At 40.0% G+C, this 20,554-nt stretch overlaps 2 protein-coding genes across 2 annotated transcripts; both read left to right on the top strand.

Moving 5' to 3' along the window:
• Positions 1 to 333: 333 nt before the first annotated feature.
• Positions 334 to 2,915, top strand: LOC137786289 (CDP-diacylglycerol--inositol 3-phosphatidyltransferase-like). The gene is made up of 6 exons (XM_068578057.1): positions 334 to 417; positions 835 to 969; positions 1,130 to 1,283; positions 2,263 to 2,344; positions 2,454 to 2,535; positions 2,636 to 2,915. Exons 1-6 carry the CDS (start codon positions 375 to 377, stop codon positions 2,776 to 2,778), a joined length of 639 nt encoding a protein of 212 aa, XP_068434158.1. The 5' UTR covers positions 334 to 374; the 3' UTR covers positions 2,779 to 2,915.
• A 5,341-nt stretch (positions 2,916 to 8,256) lies between these two features.
• On the top strand, positions 8,257 to 10,673 carry LOC137786284 (uncharacterized). Its single transcript, XM_068578050.1, has 2 exons — positions 8,257 to 8,315; positions 9,510 to 10,673. Exon 2 carries the CDS (start codon positions 9,519 to 9,521, stop codon positions 10,395 to 10,397), a length of 879 nt encoding a protein of 292 aa, XP_068434151.1. The 5' UTR covers positions 8,257 to 8,315; positions 9,510 to 9,518; the 3' UTR covers positions 10,398 to 10,673.
• The last annotated feature ends 9,881 nt before the right edge of the window (positions 10,674 to 20,554 follow it).

The following is a 20,554-nucleotide window of genomic DNA, read 5'->3' as shown; positions in this document are numbered from 1 at the left end:
AGACTTTAGAGAATACTATGATTACTATTGATAATTCAACTTTGTCTCTAAACCTTAAATAAAGATATGTTTTATAAAACAATAATATAAATACTATGCAGTGTTAAAATATACTAAATATTTAACGGAACATTGTTAAAAGGTGTAAATGTAATGTTTTGTTTTTTGTCAAGCACAAAGTTTTATTTGTGATTTGAGGTGTGAATTATTTAACACATTTGTCAAGATGACGCTTTTTTATTGTGAAATTGCAGCGGAAGTCGTGTTTTTAGAGCTGCAGTCTGTAAAGAGAAACTTCACAGTTATGTCTTTTAGTGTCTCTTCTCAGGGCGTCAACACTCAGACGACAAGGAAAGAACTTCTAATCAGCCGACATGCCGAAGGAAAACATCTTCCTCTTCGTTCCCAATTTGATCGGTAAGTTATAAAAGACTCTGAGATGTAGTACAGTCAAAAGTACATTTACCTCTGAGATGTAGTACAGTCAAAAGTACATTTACCTCTGAGATGTAGTACAGTCAAAAGTACATTTACCTCAGAGATGTAGTAAAGTCAAAAGTACATTTACCTCAGAGATGTAGTAGAGTCAAAAGTACATTTACCTCTGAGATGTAGTAGAGTCAAAAGTACATTTACCTCTGAGATGTAGTACAGTCAAAAGTACAGAAAGAGTTTGAAGGACTCCATGTTGGCGTCGGCAGTGACGGCTTTAACTTCGGCTTTTTGGAACCGGCTTTTCCTGTCAGGGTGGAAAAGGTTCTGGAGTTCATTAAAAAGTACAATATGTACATTTGCAATGCAGTTGAGTAGTACTGGTTGTACTTGTACCTGCAGGCTATGCCCGCATCGTGCTGGCCCTGCTGGCCTTCGCCCTGATGCCCTGCTGCCCGTTGACCTCCATCTTCCTGTACCTGCTCAGCTTCCTGCTGGACGAGCTGGACGGCCACGCCGCCCGGGCGCTCAACCAGTGTACGTACTCACTACTACTACTACTACTACTACTACTACTACTGCTACTTCCTGTTGAGCTGCTGAGACTCAACCTGATGTTCCTGTTGACTTCCTGTTGACTTCCTGTTGACTTCCTGTTGACTTCATGTTGACTTCCTGTGTCGTTCCCGGTCCTCAGGCACTAAGTTCGGGGCCATGATGGACATGCTGACGGACCGCTGTGCCACCATGTGCCTGCTGGTCAACCTGTCCCTGATCTACCCGTCCTGCTGCTTCCTGTTCCAGCTCAGCATGTGTGTGGACGTCGCCGGCCACTGGATGCACCTGCACAGGTAAGGCCCCGCCCACAACACATCTCCATGTGAGCGACACGTAAAGAAGTCAAACGGTTCTATTTTTTCCCTGTGGTATTAGTCTTTTTACTGCAGTTAAAAAATATGATACTTACAGGAGAGAGAATGCAGCTTTGAACACATGAAGCATAGACTTCTATACAACCAGAGCAGTCGTCCCCTGGTGGTCAGGAGAGAGAATGCAGCTTTGAACACATGAAGCATAGACTTCTATACAACCAGAGCAGTCGTCCCCTGGTGGTCAGGAGAGAGAATGCAGCTTTAACACATGAAGCATAGACTTCTATACAACCAGAGCAGTCTCCCCCTGGTGGTCAGGAGAGAGAATGCAGCTTTAACACATGAAGCATAGACTTCTATACAACCAGAGGAGTCTCCCCCTGGTGGTCAGGAGAGAGAATGCAGCTTTAACACATGAAGCATAGACTTCTATACAACCAGAGGAGTCGCCCCCTGGTGGTCAGGAGAGAGAATGCAGCTTTAACACATGAAGCATAGACTTCTATACAACCAGAGCAGTCGTCCCCTGGTGGTCAGGAGAGAGAATGCAGCTTTAACACATGAAGCATAGACTTCTATACAACCAGAGGAGTCGCCCCCTGGTGGTCAGGAGAGAGAATGCAGCTTTAACACATGAAGCATAGACTTCTATACAACCAGAGGAGTCGCCCCCTGGTGGTCAGGAGAGAGAATGCAGCTTTAACACATGAAGCATAGACTTCTATACAACCAGAGCAGTCGTCCCCTGGTGGTCAGGAGAGAGAATGCAGCTTTAACACATGAAGCATAGACTTCTATACAACCAGAGCAGTCGTCCCCTGGTGGTCAGGAGAGAGAATGCAGCTTTAACACATGAAGCATAGACTTCTATACAACCAGAGCAGTCGTCCCCTGGTGGTCAGGAGAGAGAATGCAGCTTTAACACATGAATTTCTTCTTCCATCTTTTATTTCCTCAGCTCAACAATAACGGGATCAACGAGCCACAAGAGCATCGACCTCTCCGGTAACCCTGTGCTCCGAATCTACTACACCTCCAAGGTGAGGAACACACACACACACACATACACACACACATACACACACACCCACACCCACACACACACTACACATTGTATTGTGTCTCAGACTCTGTGTTTGTGTCCTGCAGCCGGTGCTGTTCGTGATGTGGGCCGGGAACGAGCTCTTCTTCTGCCTCCTCTTCCTCCTCCATCACATCCAGGAACCTGCAGGTAAGACGTTCAGGTAACACCAGAGCTGTACTCTGTGTACTCTGTGTACCCTGTGTTGACCCGTGTACTGTGTGTACTCTGTGTACTGTGTGTACTGCAGCGTGGCTCTACTGGCTGCAGTTCCTCTGTGGGACGATCTGCCTGCTGAAGACGGCCATCAGCCTGGTTCACCTGGTCACCGCCTCCCAGAACATGGCCGCCCTCGACGCCGCCGAGCGAGAGAAGAGCGTGAAGACGGAGTGAGAGAGAGAAAGAGAGAGAGAGAGAGAGAGAGAGAGAGAGAGAGAGAGAGAGAGAGAGAGAAAGAGAGAGAGAAAGAGAGAGAGAGAGAGAGAGAGAGAGAGAGAGAGAGAGAGAGAGAGAGAGAGAGAGAGAGAGAGAGAGGGCTGCAGCATCAAATCCACCAGGTTTTCATTCATGTTATAATACTCATAATAGTTATTCTGTCTGTATTCATTAAGTGTGGCTTCAGCAGCATGGGGTCATAGACCCCATGCTGCAAGCACACTTCATGTTCTCCTGCGGGCTTATTAGTTGGAATGCTGCAAGCATTCCAACTATTGTTCTTCAAATCTTTATTAAACTTTTTATTAGTTGGAATGCTGCAAGCATTCCAACTATTGTTCTTCAAATCTTTATTAAACTGTTTCTTCTATTTCTTCCATCCGTATTTTGGACCGTAACTAGTCCTTCATATTTCCAGTTACAGAAAAAAGTTCAATTATTCAAATATTCAGCTAATTTTCAAATCATCTTCAACTTCAAACGTTTACAGTTTCTTCATACGTTGAGCTTGAGACAATATTTAAAATTTCACATGTTGACAAAACCTTTAGCTATTAATCTACGCTTTTACATTTTTCATATTTACTCAAATTTTAAAATTATTCAGCTTTTTATAAAAAAAAAATGAATGGTTTCCAATGAAGAACATCTTCAAATCCGCTTTCAACTCTTCAACTTCAAAAGGTAAAGGCTCTGTCATGCCTCCAGCTAGAGACACCATTCCACCTTTAAAATGTTGACAAAACGTTTAGCTGTTATTGTATTACTCATCTTTTTGATATATCCTATATTGTTTTAACTGTCGGCGTTTTCGTTTTATAGTTTTTCCGCACCTTTTCTGCCTTTCTCATTATTGTGTGTTGGGCAGCTCACAGCGGTGACGTCATACTCCAGAGCGAGGGCACTTGGCGATACACATATTTTAAACTTGCTCTCTACTCCAAACCGTATACTCTTTGGACATAATTTATAGCTCAAAACGTTGGAAATCTTGTCTTCTGCCGTAAACTGCGGTCGATAGGAATCCAACAGATAAGACGTGTTGAGGTCCGACTGAATGGGAGAGCCGGTCCGTCCCCAGCAGCAGCCCTTTGGTCTGTGCATCTACAGGCAGCAGGCACGTAAGCGGCCGCACACGCGAACGGGTGGCGCACATGAACGGCCGTGCTCGCGCGTGAACGGCAGCACACGTAAACGCCCACTAACGTGAAACGGCCGCGCGTGTAAACGCTCGCCAACGGGTGCGCCCGCGCCTCAACGGCCGCGCGCGTGCACGGCCGTGTGCGCGCGAACGGCCGCGTTAACGTGTTATTATGGTCGCGTGCACGTTCGTGTGTGTGCGCGCGTGTGTGCAGGTCACTTTGGTTATAGACGTCAGGATTAACAGCGTCACTGACGTTCACGTTCTGAGGTTTGACAGATGGTTTTGCTGACACTCAATAATATCAGGTCTCTCACCAACTGCGCCTGTGGATCAGTGGTTAGCAACTCCGTCTTAGAAGCAAAGGGTCAGTGGTTCAAACCCCACTTATGGCAGACTTCAATATTAAAAAAAAACAACTTTTTTTTTTCTTCTGTTGGACTGGACACTGTGGCGGGCGGGTCGTATGTTTGACACCTCTGATTTAGATGATGCAGTTTTCCTTTCAACTTTTCCAATGATACATTTAAACGACAAGGATTTTCAACAGTTCAATTAAATGATGTTGAACTGTAACATTTTTCAGCAGGTATTTTGCCTTTTCTATATTTTCAGTAATGATTTGCTATTTATTTATATATTCATCTATTCCACAATTTTCAGCTGCATTAATATATTCAGCTGTTTTTACATATATTCAGCTATTCTTTCATTTTCAAATATATTTAGCTATATTTAGCTAATTTACGCTATATTCCACTATGTTCAGCTATATTCAGCTATTTCCTTCAAATATTTCAGCTATAAGCTTCAGCCTTTTGCATTCCAACGCATTTTCAGCAGGAAATGCTCTTTCTAGTTATTGTTTTAGTTTTATGTTTTTTTCCCGCCTTTTCTCTCTTTTACATGAGTTTGTATTGCGCAGCTCAGAGCACGTGATGTCATACTTAGAGGGCAGACCCACGTCAGATCTTGAAGATTTTTTTTAAAAATTTACCGTAAACTCCATACCGTATACTCTTTGGGCATAATTTATAGCTCAAAATGTTGTAAATCTTGTCTTCTGTCATAAACTGCGGTCGATAGGAATCCAACAGACTCAGACGTCTTGAAATCAGACTGAATGTGAGAGCAAGTCCACCTCGCTCTTCCATCCGCCGCCATGTTAAATCTCCCTCCAAAACCACGTCTCCCCTGAAGCTCGTACCTGATTTGTAAATCACCTGTACAGACACATGTTTTATCGTACAGACTCGCCAGTCACAGTATCTGTTAATCGAGTCTTCCTAATGCTCTATATGCGATATCGAAGCAATAGGAACTTTTAAAGTATCTTTTTTGAGGGATTTTGGATAGGTGTTCCCCAGCATTACCTCCATTGAAATCTGTTTAACTGAAGACCTTTGAAGTCATCACTATGGCAACCTTTGATCTAGCAACCCACAGGTGTTCTCGTTAGGGCAGTTTAACAGACACACAGACACTTCCACACGCACACACAACACACATGACTTCTGTCTCTCTCTATGTTTGTCTTGCGAAATTTTCTAGTTTTTTATTAAAATTCATTGGAAGAAGACGCCTATAAATTACGATTGCACAAACACTGATTCAAACAAAGGTCGACGTAAACAGGTGCTAAGAAAAGTTCCTTGGAACATGACTCATTCAGGTAATGATTGCACAACGACCGACCTGCTGGAAGGATGATGGCAACAGGTACGAGGCCTGAGGTCATCAAAGAAAGAGCAAATAACCGAGGGTTAGGACCAAAAGATGAGATTTAGGTCTGGATTCAAAGAGCTGACCTGTTTGATGTCAGCAGGAAGGTCATTGCAGAGGAAGGGGACAGGATGGAATAAAAGGCTGAAGGAGATCAGACTGATATGAAGAGGCACAGTCCAACAATCTTATTAAGTCATTTTGGTCATAGCCTCCTTTAATGTTTTCTCTTTTTTATAAAACAATATGAATATTATTATATGAGAGTAATACTTCTGGTTATAACAGACAGTATCAAGAGTCGAGGGCAGTAGTTCTCAACTGGTGGGCCACTAGTAGGGTCGCAGAGACGTTTTTAATGGCTCTTTGCTTGAGAAAAAAAATAGAATTATTTTTTATTTTCATTTTATTTAATCCTTTGATTTTAATTTGAAGAGACTTTTATGCAGCGGAGTGTCGTTTTCTTTCGCCCGTGCTTTCAGCAGCGTGTTCCAGGTTGGGAACACAACAAGGGGCGACAGACGGAGGGATATTGTCTCTTCATAGTTCACCTTTCTGGAAGAAGAACGACTCCACAAATACACGAGAGGAACAGCTCAAGTCCACCATTCACACAGATAGAAAGGAAGCAAACACACAGGAAGAGATCCAAACATCGCTGGCCCTGGACCAAGAAAGCTTAAAGTCTTGTTGCGGCAGGAAATCTGAGGTTGAGCGTGAGAATGGAATTAAAAGTAACCAACGTCTGTTTCATCTCTTTTGCCACAGTATTTTGAATAATGTCAAAATTCATTGGAAGAAGACGCCTATAAATAACGATTGCACAAACACTGATTCAAACAAAGGTCGACGTAAACAGGTGCTAAGAAAAGTTCCTTGGAACATGACTCATTCAGGTAATGATTGCACAACGACCGACCTGCTGCAAGGATGATGGCAACAGGTACGAAGCCTGAGGTCATCAAAGAAAGAGCAAATAACTGAGGGTTAGGACCAAAAGATGAGATTTAGGTCTGGATTCAAAGAGCTGACCTGTTTGATGTCAGCAGGAAGGTCATTGCAGAGGAAGGAGACAGGATGGAATAAAAGGCTGAAGGAGATCAGACTGATATGAAGAGGCACAGTCCAACAATCTTATTAAGTCATTTTGGTCATAGCCTCCTTTAATGTTTTCTCTTTTTTATAAAACAATATGAATATTATTATATGAGAGTAATACTTCTGGTTATAACAGACAGTATCAAGAGTCGAGGGCAGTAGTTCTCAACTGGTGGGCCACTAGTAGGGTCGCAGAGACGTTTTTAATGGCTCTTTGCTTGAGAAAAAAAATTGAATTATTTTTTTTTTCATTTTATTTAATCCTTTGATTTTATTTTGAAGAGACTTTTATGCAGCGGAGTGTCGTTTTCTTTCGCCGGTGCTTTCAGCAGCGTGTTCCAGGTTGGGAACACAACAAGGGGCGACAGACGGAGGGATATTGTCTCTTCATAGTTCATTTTATTTAATCCTTTGATTTTATTTTGAAGAGACTAGCCGTCTGTGAAACTTTAAATTGTTTTCGACTGAATGAATGTATCACTTTATTCTGCACATTTCAATGAAGACAACTTTGTAGAAAATGTAAAAAGTAAAAGTGAAAATCCTTCACCCAGTCTTTTAACTTCAGAAATTCCTTATGAGGTAAAAACTTTCTTAAAGAGAATCCAGGAGGTCTTTCAAGCCTCATGTTTAAAGGAACTATCATTGGCCATGATGAATAAAACATTAGCTGAATGCAAAGAACAAGAATACATCTGAATCTGCCCAACAAGGAAACAGTTGTTCCCTTTCTAAAAGCAGCTGCACCAAACACTTCATGAGAACACAAAGCAGGCTGATGGACCAGCACAGGACAAGAGGGAGAACCTATATTCTCTTCAGCAGGACAGACTTTGACTTGAAGTGCTAGAATGAGGAGATTCATTGAGGCTGACACTGACCCGTCAGAAGGATACCAGCAGCACAGAGAGGACCCAACGCTGGAGAAAGCCTGAGAAGGCCGAGGTCACAGCTATGACGTTTAAACATGACGTTAGAAGAGAGCGCTGGGGAATTTAAACTATATTAAGATATCATGTTTTACCCAAATTGTCCAGCTGCAACATTTTGCTTTATTGAGCTGGAAATGATTGACAGACAGAAAAACACACATGATCTGTTTTAGCAGGATTTGGGAGGTTGAGTTTCAAAATAATAATAATAATAATACATTTTATTTGTAAGGCCCTCTTCATCCGAGAATCTCAGAGTGCCACATAGTTAAAATCAAAGTCATAAAATTAAGGTCATAAAAGTCAACTCAAAGTGAAAACGCCTTCTTGAATAAAAAGGTTTTCAGGCCAGTCTTAAAAGAGTCCAGGGTCTGTGATGCCCTCAGAAAATATCTACTTACTGTAAAGGTCATCAAGATATCAGTTTGGTTTCACAATACATAATTTTCTTTGGAATATGACTCATCATTCCTAGTATTTAAATCATGAGCTCAGCATCTCTGTTGTGTATAAAAAGGCAGCTGAGCTGCAGTCAGTACAACAGAATCCAGAGGAGCATCTGACTTCTTCCTGCCGCTCTTTCATTGACTGTCAGCAGACACGTAAGTCTTTAAGTTTATTGTTGACTTGTTGTGGAACAAACAGTTTGCTGCTTCAGATCTTACTCTATTAGCCCCGAGCCTCTTTTTAGGTTTCTGCTTGAAAATGACATCCAAACTAAAATGGCTGTGTCTCTGCGACCACTAGAGCTATTTGAATAATCTTGGAGTTAATATACAAGTATAATGTTAAGTTTTGCTCAGATGTGTACATATCAGTCTAAGTGTTACTGGTTAAGAGTAAATGAAGATGACACACAGAAAGAAATGTAAAGTTTCAGGTCCGCCTAGAAAAAAAGCACTTTTAGCATGATTTTTACCTTGAAATAATGCGTTCGTAAGCTTTTAAATTCTCCCAAATCCTACCTCAAAGTTTTAAGATAATTTTTGCATTCTTTTACTTTGATAAAGTGAAGCAGAACAAAGTTAGAGAGGATTTAGTACAGAAAAAAGTCAGGCGAGGGCTCACATTTGGAGAAGAAAAAATAAAAAAATTCAGATTTTTTATTTATTTATTTATTTTTTAAATTTATAAAACAACCAATATTTCCCTTTAAAATAAAACAAGCACACAAATGAACAATTATTAAACTGTAAAAAAAAAAAAAAAAAAAAAGGTAAGCAGTATTTGCTTATACAGCAAATACTGCAAATAAAGCGATTCATTCTTCTGTGTTCTTTGGCTCATATCTCCCTGGTTCTTTGAGCTGGAAGGATTTTGAAGGCATGTCTGGACTCTGTGTGGAATTGTCTTGCTTCTGGACATCGGGATTTTTCTGATAGCACCAAGCTAAGGGTTGCTGGTTCTGGAAACATGCTGATTTTGGGCTGATTTGTTTGTTTGTTTTGTTTTATACTTTTATGATTATCTTTCTTTCTGTTTGAGTTTTTTTTTAATGGCTGACTGATTCTTGTAGCAACGGCTTTGATGTTTAATTTGGTGTATAACATCAATATATTTTCTTGTGATTTATATGTCACAAGAAAATACAAAAGGATCCAGATTAGGATCCTCTGGTTTTTAAAAGGTTAAATTCACTGTGAGGAGTGTAAATGGTGGTGGTGTACATGCACATTTAAAAAGGAGTTTATTTTAGAGGTCATTATGGTATCATCCATATTTGAGTTCTGATATTTTAATATTGGAGCTCACCAAAGACATGCTAACTGTTTATTCATGATGTGTCTTTTCTGCAGTTACCCACCATGACCACCTACATCTCACAACTTGATGTGTCCCTGACTGAAGCTGAAGAGACAACGCTCAAGTCAAAAGGCTTTCAGAAAGTCAACGTTAATCTGAATGAAGGCGCAGGAGGAAAGACCATCTATCTTTGGTTCAAATTGGGCCCAGACGCAATCACCAGGCTTCAAGTTACATTCAACTATGAAATGGGTGTTGGATTGGAGAAAGCAGGGTACACAAAGATCTCTAAAAATCTCAATACTGGAAACGGAGGTGATGACATCTACCTTTGGTTCTTCAAAGGGAACACACCGTATGATATCCCCATAAAGAAGATCGAGGTCACCAATGATGCAGAAACTGAAGCCATGAAGTTCACCAACGACTGGGAGAGTCTGGCCTGTGATCTGAACCGCGGGGCTGGAGGGAGGTTCATCTACGCCTGGGTGAAGAGGGAGAAACCAACCTTCATCTGCGACGTCACTGCCACTGCTTCCTACGACACCGACCAAAGTTATTTGAAAGAAGGTTACATCCGTGTGGATGAAGATGCCAATAAGGGTACAGGAGGAGCTCCCGTCTACATCTGGTACCGTCAGACCATCGGCCCCCAGCCTGCTCTTAATCTTCTGCAGGTCTCCATCAATGATAGCCAGTTTGAACAACTGCAGCAGCAGAAATACACGCAAGTGAATGTTAACCTGAACCAGGGGACCAGTGGTGCCTCTGTGTACCTGTGGTACAAGAAAGAAGAAGGCAGTAGTCCCATTAAAGCCATCAGCATGCTTCTCGACCCAGCTCAGATTCAAGCGTATGAGACGGCTGGTGTCAATGTCATTAAAAGAAATCTCAACCAGGGCACTCAAGGCCAGATGGAGTACCTGTGTGTTAATCAGTGAAAGGCTGAAAAAAGCCTTCTTCATGGTGGCAGAGCGGAGTCTGTACTCCAACAATGATGTTAAATCATTTTTAATCTTTTTCTTTTTCACTATGAAACAATGTGATTGTTGTATTACAGTATACTGTAATATCAGAAAGTATCAATAGTATATAATTCATCCTGTTAACCCTGATGTCAATCAAACTATTTCCAATATGTTTTGTTCAACAATGAATGATTGAATATGAATCATCTGCATCACTTCATTCTGCACATTTCCTGCTTTTCAATAAAGACAACTCTGCATGTGAAGTGTGTTTGCTTCTTTCTCTACAGAAAGTTCACTTTGAGTGTTTTCATGTGTTTCATCAGCTTAGTTCCATCACTGTTATCATGCTGACACATCACTCATCAAACTGATGGAAGTGATGTTCTGACTCTCAGTGGTGGAAGAAGAAGTCCTCAGATCTTTGACTCAATTCACAGTAGCAGTACCACAGTGTAGGAATACTAGGAAAAGTCCTGCAAAAGAAAAGTACTAAAGTACTAAAGTTAAAGAACAAAATTACTCCCATCAAAATATACTTTAAATACTATAAGTAAAAGCACATATTTTAGAATAAGAATTATATTATTGATCTCTAACGAATCCACAACTCTCTGCCAACTATCTATTATGAAGTGTGTGTATATATATATATATATATATATATATATATATATATATATATATATATATATATATATATATATATATATATATATATGTAAGGTGTATTTTTCATTTCTTGAATCACACTTTGCCAAAGATTCTCCGAATATTTCTTCCAACACTATTAGTATAATAAACCAGGATGGATTCAAATGGTTTTTAGACTTTTCAGAGATGATTTAGTTGTTTTCATACAGAATAAAGGGGGAACACTGCCACCTGGTGGCAGGAAAAGGTTTGGTTCATGTGGGAGGAAGACTGCAGCCTCGGAGAACATCTGAACATGCTATAACTATATAATACTATAATACATAAATACACCTGAAGATATGTTCACCCAATTTTAATGTAATAATAAACCTTCGAGTCACATGACCAATCTTACAAGTGTAGTAAAAAGGCAAGATTCCCAAAATCTTGCCAAATACTGATGTGTGCAAACTTTGACATATAAATTGATAAAACAACTCACAGAATAGCGTTAGCACCGCGGAGGGCCGGTGTTTAGGAGGCGGCCCTGTTATCTTTCGGCCAAAAGTCGCCAGATAACAGGGCCGGCTCTTAATCCGTAACACCCGGCTGGTGGCTCTCCCTCGCGTCCAAAAAGAAAATTACTTGTATTATCTTTATTAGCCTCAAATGTAACAGCATGATACAACGACCCTAAGTAGCTGCTAGCCCACGGGCTAGCTAGCTGCTAGCCTGTGTAACGCCGGCTGGTGGTTCTACCTCGCGTCCAAAAAGTTAAGAAAATGACTTTTTATTGGAGAAAGTCCACCAGCTGGAAAACTACAACTGACTCAACAATGTACGTGTCACTAACCTGAAGGAAAACGGCTGCCGGAACCAGGCGGACGAGCCAACAGGTGGATGACACCTGTTGGCTACTGGTCACTATTGTTATGTAAACATGTTGAGATAATACGCTTTCTTGGTGGATGTCGTGCTTTTGGTTTTTATTTTTTTATTTTATCTTCGTGAAAATAAGCAACGTTGGTTTTCTCAACAGGAAATATAAGAAAACAAAACACAGCTAAACTTGATAAAATACTGCACAGCAGAACCTGCAGAATTATGATTGAAGAGTCTGTTGGCCAGTGAACTTTGTGCTGCGTATTCATTTCTGCTGTTTAGCTGCTCGACTGATCCCGTCAGCAGCATCGTTTATGTTTTTCTTGTGGATGCATGCAAGAGTTTGTGGTCTGTCATCTTATTCTTTGAAAGTACTTTTCGGACTTTGAACTTGCACAAAAGAATAAAAACGTGTGAATTATTTTTTCTTCTGTTGGACTGGACACTGTGGCGGGCCGGACTGTGTGTTTGACACCCCTGATTTAGACGATGCAGTTTTCCTTTCAATTTTTCCAATTATACATTTAAACGACAAGGATTTTCAACAGTTCAATTAAATGATGTTAAACTGTAACATTTTTCAGCAGGTATTTTGCCTTTTCTATATTTTCAGTAATTATTTGCTATTTATTTATATATTCATTTATTCCGCTATTTTCAGCTATATTATATTCAGCTATTTTCACATATATTCAGCTATTCTTTCATTTTCAAATATATTTAGCTGTATTTAGCTAACTTAAGCTATATTCCACTTTGTTCAGCTATATTCAGCTATTTCCTTCAAATATTTCAGCTATAAGCTTCAGTTTTTTGCATTCCAACGCATTTTCTGCAGGAAATGCTCTTTCTAGTTAGTTGGAATGCTGCAAGCATTCCAACTATTGTTCTTCAAATCTTTATTAGTTGGAATGCTGCAAGCATTCCAACTATTGTTCTTCAAATCTTTATTAAACTTATTATTATTATTATTATTATTATTATTTTTATTATTCTATTTCTTCCATCCGTATTTTGGACCTCTTAAACTCCTTCATATTTTCAGCTACAGAAAAAAGTTCAATTATTCAAATATTCAGCTACTTAAGGACACAATAGCTATGCCTTTTCATATTTCTTACTTTTCAAATTTCCAAATTATTAAGCTTTTTATGATTTTTTTTATAATGGGACCCAATGGGGAAATCTTCAAATCATCTTCAACTTCAAACGTTTACAGTTTCTTCATATGTTGAGCTTAAGACGATATTTAAAATTCCAAATGTTGACAAAACCCTCAGCTATTAATCTACGCTTTTACATTTTTCATATCTTCTCCAATTTTAAAATTATTCAACTTTTTATCAAATTAAAAATGAATGGTTTCCAATGAAGAACATCTTCAAATCCGCTTTCAACTCTTTAACAGGAGCCTTTTAGTCTGTGCATCTGCAGGCTGAAGGCACTTGAACGACCCCACACGCGAACGGGTGCGCACGTGCACGTGCGTGAACGGTCGCGCACGTAAACGGCCGTGCACGCACGTGAACGGCAGCATACGTGAACGCTCACTAACTCACTAACGTGAAACGGCCGCGCGAACGGCAGCGCTAAAGTGTTATTATGGTCGCGTGCACGTTCGCGTGCGTGTGCGCGCGCGTGTGTGCAAGTCACTTCAGTTACAGACGTCAGGATTAACAGCGTCACTGACATTCACTTTCTGAGGTTTAACAAATGGTTTTGTAGACACACGGCAAACCAATAATATCAGACGTCTGACCAACTGCGCCTGTGGATCAGTGGTTAGCAACTCCGTCTTAAAAGCAAAGGGTCAGTGGTTCAAACCCCACCTATGGCTGACTTTCATTTTTTTTTTAAAAAGCTTTTTTTTTCTTCTTCTCTTGGACTGGACACCCGGGCGGGCTGGGTCGTATGTTTGACACCCCTGATTTAGATGATGCAGTTTTCCTTTCAACTTTTCCAATTATACATTTAATTTTCAAATATATTCAGCTTTTTTAAGCTTTATTCAACTATATTTCACTATGTTCAGCTATATTTAGCAATTTCTTTCAAATATTTCAGCTTTATGCTTCAGCTTTTTTGCATTCCAACGCATTTTCAGCAGGAAATGCTCTTCCTAGTTAGTTGGAATGCTGCAAGCATTCCAACTATTGTTCTTCAAATCTTTATTAAACTTATTAGTTGGAATGCTGCAAGCATTCCAACTATTGTTCTTCAAATCTTTATTAAACTTATTATTATTATTCTATTTCTTCCATCCGTATTTTGGACCTCTTCAACTCTTTCATATTTTTATTATTATTATTATTATTCTATTTCTTCCATCCGTATTTTGGACCTCTTAAACTCCTTCATATTTTCAGCTACAGAAAAAAGTTCAATTATTCAAATATTCAGCTACTTAAGGACACGATAGCTATGCCTTTTCATATTTCCTACTTTTCAAATTTCCAAATTATTAAGCTTTTTATGATTTTTTTTATAATGGGACCCAATGGGGAAATCTTCAAATCATCTTCAACTTCAAACGTTTACAGTTTCTTCATATGTTGAGCTTGAGACAATATTTAAAATTTCAAATGTTGACAAAACCCTCAGCTATTAATCTACGCTTTTACATTTTTCATATCTTCTCAAATTTTAAAATTATTCAGCTTTTTATCAAATTAAAAATGAATGGTTTCCAATGAAGAACATCTTCAAATCCGCTTTCAACTCTTTAACAGGAGCCTTTTAGTCTGTGCATCTGCAGGCTGAAGGCACTTGAACGACCCCACACGCGAACGGGTGCGCACGTGCACGTGCGTGAACGGTCGCGCACGTAAACGGCCGTGCACGCACGTGAACGGCAGCATACGTGAACGCTGACTAACGTGAAACGGCCGCGCGAACGGCAGCGCTAAAGTGTTATTATGGTCGCGTGCACGTTCGCGTGTGTGTCCGCGCGCGTGTGTGCAAGTCACTTCAGTTACAGACGTCAGGATTAACAGCGTCACTGACGTTCACTTTCTGAGGTTTAACAGATGGTTTTGTAGACACACGGCAAACCAATAATATCAGACGTCTGACCAACTGCGCCTGTGGATCAGTGGTTAGCAACTCCGTCTTAGAAGCAAAGGGTCAGTGGTTCAAACCCCACCTATGGCTGACCTTCATTTTTAAAAAAAAAAGCTTTTTTTTTTCTTCTCTTGGACTGGGCACCCGGGCGGGCTGGGTCGTATGTTTGACAACCCTGATTTAGATGATGCAGTTTTCCTTTCAACTTTTCCAATTATACATTTAATTTTCAAATATATTCAGCTTTTTTAAGCTTTATTCAACTATATTTCACTATGTTCAGCTATATTTAGCAATTTCTTTCAAATATTTCAGCTTTATGCTTCAGCTTTTTTGCATTCCAACGCATTTTCAGCAGGAAATGCTCTTCCTAGTTAAACTTATTATTAGTTGGAATGCTGCAAGCATTCCAACTATTGTTCTTCAAATCTTTATTAAACTGTTTCTTCTATTTCTTCCATCCGTATTTTGGACCGTAACTAGTCCTTCATATTTCCAGTTACAGAAAAAAGTTCAATTATTCAAATATTCAGCTACTTAAGGAGACGATGGCTATGACTTTTCATATTTCTGACTTTTCAAATTTCCAAATTATTAAGCTTTTTATGATTTTTTTTATAATGGGACCCAATGGGGAAATCTTCAAATCATCTTCAACTTCAAACGTTTACAGTTTCTTCATACATTGAGCTTGAGACAATATTTAAAATTCCAAATGTTGACAAAACCTTTAGCTATTAATCTACGCTTTTACATTTTTCATATTTTCTCAAATTTTAAAATTATTCAGCTTTTTATAAAAAAAAAAAGAATGGTTTCCAATGAAGAACATCTTCAAATCCGCTTTCAACTCTTCAACTTCAAAAGGGAAAGGCTCTGTCATGCCTCCAGCTAGAGACACCATTCCACCTTTAAAATGTTGACAAAACGTTTTTGCTGTTATTGTATTACTCATCTTTTCGATATATCCTATATTGTTTTAACTGTCGGCGTTTTCGTTTTATAGTTTTTCCGCACCTTTTCTGCCTTTCTCATTATTGTGTGTTGGGCAGCTCAGAGCAGTGACGTCAGACTCCAGAGCGAGGGCACTTGGCGATACACATATTTTAAACTTGCTCTCTACTCCAAACCGTATACTCTTTGGACATAATTTATAGCTCAAAACGTTGGAAATCTTGTCTTCTGCCGTAAACTGCGGTCGATAGGAATCCAACAGATAAGACGTGTTGAGGTCCGACTGAATGGGAGAGCCGGTCCGTCCCCAGCAGCAGCCCTTTGGTCTGTGCATCTACAGGCAGCAGGCACGTAAGCGGCCGCACACGCGAACGGGTGGCGCACATGAACGGCCGTGCTCGCGCGTGAACGTGTTATTATGGTCGCGTGCACGTTCGTGTGTGTGTGTGCGCGCGCGTGTGTGCAGGTCACTTTGGTTATAAACGTCAGGATTAACAGCGTCACTGACGTTCACGTTGAGGTTTGACGGATGGTTTTGTAGACACTCAGTAATATCAGGTCTCTCACCAACTGCACCTGTAGATCAGTGGTTAGCAACTCCGCCTTAGGAGCAAAGGGTCAGTGGTTCAAACCCCACCTGTGACAGATTTTAATTTTTCAAAAAAACTTTTTTTTTTCTTCTGTTGGACTGGACACTGTGGCGGGCCGGGTCGTATGTTTGACACCCCTGATTTAGATGATGCAGTTTTCCTTTCAACTTTTCCAATTATAAATTTAAACGACAAGAATTTTCAACAGTTCAATTAAATGACTTTGAACTGTAAAATGTTTCAGTAGGTATTTTGCCTTTTCTATATTTTCAATAATGATTTGCTATTTATTTATATATTCATCTATTCCGCTATTTTCAGCTATATTAATATATTCAGCTATTTTTACATATATTCAGCTATTCTTTCATTTTCAAATATATTTAGCTATATTTAGCTAATTTAAGCTATATTCCACTATGTTCCGCTATATTCAGCTATTTCTTTCAAATATTTCAGCTATAAGCTTCAGCTTTTTGCATTCCAACGCATTTTCAGCAGGAAATGCTCTTTCTAGTTATTATTCTATTTCTTCCATCCGTATTTTGGACCTCTTCAACTCTTTCATATTTTCAGCTACAGAAAAAAGTTCAATTATAAAAATATTCAGTTACCTAAGGACACGATGGCTAAGACCTTTCATATTTCAGACTTTTCAAATCTTTGAAATATTAAGCTTTTTATGATTTTTTTTATAATGGGACCCAATGGGGAAATTTTCAAATCATCTTCAACTTCAAACGTTTACAGTTTCTTCATACGTTGAGCTTGAGACAATATTTAAAATTTCACATGTTGACAAAACCTTTAGCTATTAATCTACGCTTTTACATTTTTCATATTTTCTCAATTTTCAAAATTATTCAGCTTTTTATAAAAAAAAAAAGAATGGTTTCCAATGAAGAACATCTTCAAATCCGCTTTCAACTCTTCAACTTCAAAAGGTAAAGGCTCTGTCATGCCTCCAGCTAGAGACACCATTCCACCTTTAAAATGTTGACAAAACGTTTAGCTGTTATTGTATTACTCATCTTTTTGATATATCCTATATTGTTTTAACTGTCGGCGTTTTCGTTTTATAGTTTTTCCGCACCTTTTCTGCCTTTCTCATTATTGTGTGTTGGGCAGCTCAGAGCAGTGACGTAATACTCCAGAGCGAGGGCACTTGGCGATACACATATTTTAAACTTGCTCTCTACTCCAAACCGTATACTCTTTGGGCATAATTTATAGCTCAAAACGTTGGAAATCTTGTCTTCTGCCGTAAACTGCGGTCGATAGGAATCCAACAGATAAGACGTGTTGAGGTCCGATTGAATGGGAGAGCCGGTCCGTCCCCAGCAGCAGCCCTTTGGTCTGTGCATCTACAGGCAGCAGGCACGTAAGCGGCCGCACACGCCAACGGGTGGCGCACATGAACGGCCGTGCTCGCGCGTGAACGGCAGCACACGTAAACGCCCACTAACGTGAAACGGCCGCGCGTGTAAACGCTCGCCAAGGGGTGCGCCCGCGCCTCAACGGCCGCGCGCGTGCACGGCCGTGCGCGCGCGCGAACGGCCGCGTTAACGTGTTATTATGGTCGCGTGCACGTTCGTGTGTGTGTGCGCGCGTGTGTGCAGGTCACTTTGGTTATAGACGTCAAGATTAACAGCGTCACTGACGTTCACGTTCTGAGGTTTGACGGATGGTTTTGTAGACATTCAATAATATCGGGTGTCTCACCAACTGCGCCTGTGGATCAGTGGTTAGCAACTCCGCCTTAGGAGCAAAGGGTCAGTGGTTCAAACCCCACATATGGCAGATTTTAATTTTTCAAAAAAACTTTTTTTTTTCTTCTGTTGGACTGGACACTGTGGCGGGCCGGGTCGTATGTTTGACACCCCTGATTTAGATGATGCAGTTTTCCTTTCAACTTTTCCAATTATACATTTAAACGACAAGAATTTTCAACAGTTCAATTAAATGACTTTGAACTGTAAAATTTTAGCAGGTATTTTGCCTTTTCTATATTTTCAATAATGATTTGCTATTTATTTATATATTCATCTATTCCGCTATTTTCAGCTATATTAATATATTCAGCTATTTTTACATATATTCAGCTATTCTTTCATTTTCAAATATATTTAGCTATATTTAGCTAATTTAAGCTATATTCCACTATGTTCAGCTATATTCAGCTATTTCTTTCAAATATTTCAGTTAAAAGCTTCAGCTTTTTGCATTCCAACGCATTTTCAGCAGGAAATGCTCTTTCTAGTTCTTCTTATAGTCAAACCACTACTCCTCCCAGAGCGTTGCCAGCACATGCGTAAAAAATACATCGAAACGTGCGGTTTGCGCGGGAATCGTGAGCTATGACTTTTCTAAGAGATTCGCCCGGCCGTTTTCCCGAAAAATGCAAAAAACGTCAAAAACTGTCAAAAAAATTTCACGAAATGTTCGTAGAGGGTGGCGCACCAATTAACAGAGTGAGAAGAAGCGACAGAAACTGCTAAAAAAATAAAACGTATTTTGTCTTTACTCCCACAATGTTCACTCTTCATACACCATTGTTGGATAGAAACGTTGGAAATCTTGTCTTCTGTCATAAACTGCGGTCGATAGGAATCCAACAGACTCAGACGTCTTGAAATCGGACTGAATGTGAGAGCAAGTCCACCTCGCTCTGCCATCCGCCGCCATGTTAAATCTCCCTCCAAAGCCACGTCTCCCCTGAAGCTCGTACCTGATTTGTAAATCGCCCGTACAGACACATGTTTTATCGTACAGACTCGCCAGTCACAGTATCTGTTCATCAGGTCTTCCTAACGCTCAATATGCGATATCGAAGCAATAGTGGCTTTTAAAGTACCATTTTTTTAAAATAGTTTGAAAGGAGTTCCACAGTATTTAGGTCTATTAAGCTCAGCGTAAGGAAGTCCCTTTGAAGTCATCACCATGGCAACCTTTGATCTAGCGACCCACAGGTGTTCTCGTTAGGGCAGTTTAACAGACACACAGACACATACACACACACACACAACACAGATGACTTCTGTCTCTCTGTCTGTTTGTCTCACACACACACACACAGACACACATACACACACACAAAGATGTTTACGTGTGTTTTATATTGTGTAGTTGTCAACACTGTGATCATTAATAAGGTCATATGATATTTCATGTACGTTTGTGTGTGTTCAGGACGTTCAGTAGTTTATTTCCTTAAGTCCACAGGCCAGTCTGCCTCTAATCAGTCTGCTGGCGCTCACTTGGTCACCGTGACGACGGCAGCACACAGGTGCTTCATATCAGCCAATCAGTTTAACACACAAACCAACTCAAGTGCTTTGGAGGAGAGACCGGCGTCAGAAACAAAAGCTATATATTGCGACGTCTTACGGCAGTAGTAGCCACACTTTCAAAATTTCTTGCGAAATTTTCTAGTTTCAGTTGTTGTGGACTTTTTTCAAACAAACTTTTTTACATTTTTCCATCAACATCAAATATTTTTTTACTTAATAAATGAACTATTTTAAAAACATTGAGTCTGGATCCATAATTTAAAACATAATTTATTTCAGGAAACATGTATACATGTATAAATGCTTTAAATATAAATAAAATCCTGTATTGTTCCCTTAATAATCTTAATAATAAGATTCCTTATCAATTATTATTTTTTATTTTCGTCTTTTATTTTCTCGTCCTGGGGGAAAACTTACTTCCGGAAACCAAGGCTGCTTTAGATCTGCAGCTTCCTGTCTTGTGGTGCTGTTCCCCTCGCGGCCTGCGGGCGGCGCTGTTTCTCTGCTTTCTGTGCACCGATGACGCGGATTCAACCCGGACCTGCGGCCTGCGGACCGGCTGGAGGGACTCGATCCACCCGGGAACCGATCACCGGGGAACTCGCGTAAAACGTAGCCGAAAGGCAGTCTGGGTAAAATTTGGGAGGAAGTGTTTTATTTTTGAGTATTTTAGGAGGAGATGTTTGTTTTGATTATTTTGTGGAATAAGTAAATA

Source organism: Clinocottus analis, unplaced genomic scaffold, assembly GCF_023055335.1.
Source record: "Clinocottus analis isolate CAN_PGR_092001 unplaced genomic scaffold, fCliAna1.0.p SCAF_16, whole genome shotgun sequence".
NCBI lineage: Eukaryota > Metazoa > Chordata > Actinopteri > Perciformes > Cottidae > Clinocottus > Clinocottus analis.
This window is presented reverse-complemented; position numbering and strand designations above follow the sequence as displayed.

Coding starts and splice junctions, on each gene's coding strand:
- LOC137786289 (XM_068578057.1), top strand. CDS start 375: ATGCCGAAGGAAAACATCTTCCTCTTCGTTCCCAATTTGATCG. Junction 418..834: donor CTTCGTTCCCAATTTGATCG/GTAAGTTATAAA, acceptor TTGTACCTGCAG/GCTATGCCCGCATCGTGCTG. Junction 2,536..2,635: donor TCACATCCAGGAACCTGCAG/GTAAGACGTTCA, acceptor TGTGTACTGCAG/CGTGGCTCTACTGGCTGCAG.
- LOC137786284 (XM_068578050.1), top strand. CDS start 9,519: ATGACCACCTACATCTCACAACTTGATGTGTCCCTGACTGAAGCTGAA.